The 5,443-nt window shown below is 40.6% G+C and overlaps 1 protein-coding gene across 1 annotated transcript; it reads left to right on the top strand.

Annotated features, from left to right (window-relative positions):
* The first annotated feature begins 2,284 nt into the window (after positions 1-2,284).
* LOC129241852 (homeobox protein Hox-D4) lies at positions 2,285-3,394 on the top strand. The gene has a single exon (XM_054878394.1). It carries the CDS (start codon positions 2,285-2,287, stop codon positions 3,392-3,394), a length of 1,110 nt encoding a protein of 369 aa, XP_054734369.1.
* The last annotated feature ends 2,049 nt before the right edge of the window (positions 3,395-5,443 follow it).

The raw sequence follows: 5,443 nt of genomic DNA on the forward strand, positions 1-5,443 counted from the left end.
ATTCTTGCCCCACTCTACGTATTACCCAGACATTGTACCTTCGGATTACTATGAGTTCTGATCAATGCAGTCGGCCGTTAGAGAGCATCGCAAACTGGCTCAATGAATGGATCAAGTCAAAAGAACTCGAACTTTTCGTCAGAGAAATCCGTCTGCTGCCTGAATGATGGGGTGAAGCACATAACACCTGCTCTTCAACAAATACGTTAAGGGAAAACCACTTAAGGTAACAGAAAACGCTAAATATCTAGGACTTGTACTGGATAGGAAGCTAAATTGGGGGCTCACAGAGAGAGTACACAAAGCTACGACGGCGCTATACTCCTGCGGAAGGCTTATTAGGAAAAAATGGGGTTTGAAATGATACACCGGTTGTACACAGCAGTAATTAGACCAATTCTCTACTACGGTATTGCAATATGGTGGAATGCCATGGAGAAGGACGTGGACATTAAAACAGTTGACAGGGTCCAAAGACCTGTCTGGTCTGTTCTTATAACCGGTGCAATGTCAACCACACCATCGAAAGCACTATATGTGATATTAAACTTCCTTCCGGTAGACCTGCAGGCAAAGTACATTGCAGCAATAAGGCTGAGCACTTTAAGTAAGGAATCAAACACAGACTATGGCTACGGTAAAATCCTGGATGGCACATTGGGGCTTCCCGGGCAAGAGGACTATACAGTTCCGCCTATACTAGCCACTATATTATTCGTGACCCTCCTACCCTCGAGGGAAGAGTGGGAACGGGACGTGCTAAGACAGGGCGAGTCCTTCCATGTATACACAGATGGCTCAAAGCTCGATGGCAGGGTGGACGGAGGTGTATATTCCGAGCATCTGGGGATCTCCTTCAGTTTTCGGCTTCCCAACTACTGTAGTGTCTTTTAGACTGAACTGATGGCAATAATGAAAGCCGTGACACTGGTACAGTGTGATGCGATACCTGGAGATGATATCCACAATTTTCACTGATAGCCTACCTCCAAGGTAGTCATGAAATGTCACACATCTCTTAACGAGATGGCTGAGTCTTTTCACCTAATGATAACATGGGTTCTTGGCCATTGCAACATTGAGGGAAACTGCAGAGCCGAAGAACTAGCGAAAATCGGTACCATGTTGACTGATAAAAACATTGACAATCATATATGTATGTACATATACCCTTGCAAGCATGTAGACTAGGTATCCGCGACGAAATTGTAAGAGTAGCGAATGAAAGATGGCGTAACGAAACCACTTGCAAAATAGCCCGACAGATGTGGCAGACTCTCAATGCTAAAGACACGGAACTTCTACTAATAAGAGATAAGCACAGTCTAAACACACTGATTTCAGTTATTACGGGGCACTTTCTAATCGGTAGGCATACCCAGAGAATGAGTGTGCAAACACATGACTTCTGCAGACTAGGAAGAGGAAGAGACGATCCCGCACCTTCTGGGTCACTGTCCTGCTCTATCCAGACGGCTCTGTCGAAATTAAGGATCTTGCAAAATGTTTGAGTAGTACCTACACATTGGTTTCATTGGTTCCAGGAGGGATAAAAGCTAGTTCCCCACGCAGCATCACAATGGGCCTTCAATGGACACCCGCTTCAACCTAAGCTAACCTATAATCGATTGCATTTTCTTGCGTTTTGGGGTACACCCAAATCTAATTTCAAAGTTTACATCTGCTTGGCGTAAGCCAGATTCATATTAGATATTCGGACAGCACGTACCTGCCATCTGCTACAGCCACACGCATGTTAAAAGGCCTCTTAAGGCATTACAAAATAATCTAAAGAACAGGAATGAAAGGGCGGAGCATAAACGGCAATAATTACAAACTATTAACAAGTTTGGCTGTGAAAACATATCTGTCTATGTATATAACGCTCAAGATATGTATATGCAGGGGAGAGTTCAACAACAAATAAACAACAGTTTCATAATTTGTTAGTTGACTGAGGGTTAAGAGTCTCTAAATGGTGTATTAATGGTTGGCTACATTCAGGGCAGCGGCAAAAGCAGACGATAACTACCCTCAAATGATGATTTGTTGTGGTAGAAAGACAGGCACTTTTGTTGTTACAATATGGCCGTGCCGCCAATCCCGATTCATCAAGGGTAGTTTCTCTTTAGCAAATCCACCCCTACCTCAGTTCTCTGGTATATAAAGCAGGATCACTCGCTGGACCACAGCACAGTTACAAAGTGAGAGTGATCGTGCAAGGTTATTGCCTAAAACTTTATTTCAAATAGTTACGTATACTCAAGACTGATTTGCAGTGAAAATGAAGCGTTCATTTTTGATGGATTCATTACTCAGTGATGTTCCACTGACGAAGGAGGTTAGCTTGGATTCCCCAACTGCCTCTGCAATGGCATCTGGTTCAACAACGCCACCAACCATGGGAGCGGCAGCAGCTGCGGCCGCGGCAGCTATATTGCCCAACATCCCAATGTTCCCATACCCCGCAAGTTATGTGGGCAGCTATCTATTCTCGTTGGGTATCCAGCAGCAGCAACAACAACAACAAGCAGCGGCGGCGGCAGCAGTTGCAGCAGCAGCTTCATTGCATCACCACTCCAACTCTCAGACTGCGGCGACACATTCACCTCGTCTGCATCCGTATACTGCATCGCTGTTATCACACAAACGAAAATCTCTCAACTATGAAAACTATTCTACTCCAACTGGCCTACCTTACAATAGTCAAACGTTGCCGCTTACCGACGCTTTCTGTATATCACCCTCTGCCTCATCCACGGGATCAACAATGGAATATGGCAATTATGGAGAAGAAACACCGGCGACAAAACATTTCAAGCAAGATTCCGCTTCCTGTTCGCCAATCAGCTCGCCTAACAAAAGCATAAGCTCGTGCCCGATCAACCAATGTTTAGTCTCAACTACTTCCAATGCGTCTTATTCATCCCACACTACTTCCTCGGTCACATCGTGCGTGCGTAGTCTTCCCCTGGATATCACACCCGTGATTACCGATTACGCGGATTCCAGCAAACGCATTCGCACCGCTTTCACCAGCACTCAACTACTTGAACTGGAGCGCGAGTTCTCGCTCAACGCATACTTGTCTCGTCTACGTCGCATTGAGATCGCCAACAGATTGCGTCTCTCCGAAAAACAAGTTAAGATTTGGTTCCAAAATCGTCGAGTAAAACAAAAGAAAGGATCGGACAGCCCAACGTATAGTTTTACCGCCGGTAGCATGAGTCCGTCGTCATCATCGGGTGATAAACAGCTGCCGAGTCCCTCGTGCTCTCCAGTCCTCACAGGTCAAAGGTGCTGTTGTGCAAATAATGTAAAGGTCGAGCAGAAATTGGAAGATGAATCGGCTACACATTGCGGCAATCGATCCTGTAGACTAATTGAAATTTAAGAAATTCGTAGTTTAGACAAGTAAGACTGTTGCAAATGTAAATGTATGTACATAAGTAGTTAGTTAAAATAACACTAGGTATATGTATTAAGGAATTTTGTGAACTGATTATATTTTTATAGAAAAATTAAAAGAAATATTTGAAAAGTTATCGCTTTTTCATACATTCAAAACTTTGTATTTTGGTAGGCTTTCTTTCTGGTTGTCGTTTAGCTTTGCGTGATTTCTTAGGCAGAAGCGTAATTTCCAAAAGCATCGGGTGTTTTTTTAGCTGCGTGAGAACTATCGATATCGTTAACTATGGTTTAACAGCTGATAATCGTGAACTGTGTTGACATTTCTGTTCATTAAGTTTTGGCAATCCATCATGAATCGTTTAACGCCAGAATAATGCTTCAAAATTATGGAAATTTACTTTAAAATAAATAAATCTGTTACGAGCACTGACGGCATCATCTGCTCTTATCTATTTCGAAATGAGGAAGGAGCTGCCGCTCCGGTGAATGGTGAGCGTTATTGAGCCATGCTGACTGAATTCAGACTGTTTCCAAAAATTAATCAGCTAAATATCGACGATATTTGGTTCCAATTCCAACAAGACAACGCAAATTTCCATACTCGATTTATTGCAGAAAAAAAAGGACGAACTACGTTGATTAGTCGGCATTTAGTTGTTATTATTGTTATTTCATTTTGTGGTGACACCCTAATGTGCACTGCGAAAGAAAAAATAACTATCAGGTAGACTATTTATATCACATTTAGTAGATACGTCTTGGTATTAATGAAAAAAAAAACAGAAAAAATAAATCGAAAAAATTGTCAAAGTTTTATAATCGGATTGATCAAGAGATCGAGAGTACAGCAGCTGATTGGTGTTTGTTTTTTGTTAGCATGGAATGTTAGCAAGCAATGAAAACACGAAAAGACCTTCTATTTTACTATTACTTTACTTTCATTTGTCGCTAGATTAAAATGTACAAAATGTTGTTTTTGGTTCAGTGCCACCACCTTAAATGGAATCGCTTTGTAGTTGATAACCTATCAGCGATTGATATGAGATTCCTACACAATATTAATTTTTTCGGTGGAAGTTCATGAAAATTTGTTAAAAGGGAGGAGACCAACTATTGTCCAACTAAGTAAACTATCGTTCAGTAAGTCACAATGGCGAAACAAACAAGTTTTGAAACATAACATAAGTGTGTCCAGTAGAAAATGTTTTCGACATTTACTATCGCGGAATTTTCGGGATTTTGGTATTAATATGGGGGTAGATTGAAATGATAAAGTCGTTTTTATCCAATTTCTACTGACTGAGTTTAAGTTGGTATAATTGTACCAAATTGCATTATCTTAGCTTTTGTGGTTCCGAAAAAAAGCTATTTGAAAATTTCATTTAGTATGTAAGGTGTGACGCTCCCTTTTTCAATACCTACTTCTTTTCAACATAAGTGCGGTACATAAAATTTATGCATTCGTGCATTCAGTTCCCTAGCTTAATTTATTTTTAGAGATTAATTGGTTTTCACATTTTAGTCTGTATATCAGATGACACGCCGTTTATGTATCGGGGTTAACATTTCTGCACTAAAATAATTATTTTCTTCCAATCTGCTCATTGAAATCGAGTACGTAGAACACTCAAAAAAGGGTCTTAAATATTTTAGGGTGTCATACATATATGAAGTTGATGGCCTTTCATTCATATTATTTCAATATTTTTTGATACAACACGAATATTAATATTTCAGTCAAACAAAACTGACTTCTATCACAAAAGTTTTGTAAGCGTAAATTACTTTCCATGTTGTTTTTTACTATAAAAGATAGTTTTTCTGCTTCCATCCATATGCTACATAAGAAATTAAAAGTCTCAAAAAGTATGTATAATATTTGTCAACATTCACGTGATTTTTGGGATTTAAAAAAGATTGACATCCCGGCATCCCTAGAGCCCAGCACTGGTTTACTGGTCATGCGCTGTCTTACAGCTGTGAATTGCAGCAACGCTCTATACGAGTGCATATCGAAAAAGTGGGTCAGTTT

The sequence above is a fragment of the Anastrepha obliqua genome, chromosome 3 (assembly GCF_027943255.1).
Source record: "Anastrepha obliqua isolate idAnaObli1 chromosome 3, idAnaObli1_1.0, whole genome shotgun sequence".
In the NCBI taxonomy this organism is placed as follows: Eukaryota; Metazoa; Arthropoda; class Insecta; order Diptera; family Tephritidae; genus Anastrepha; species Anastrepha obliqua.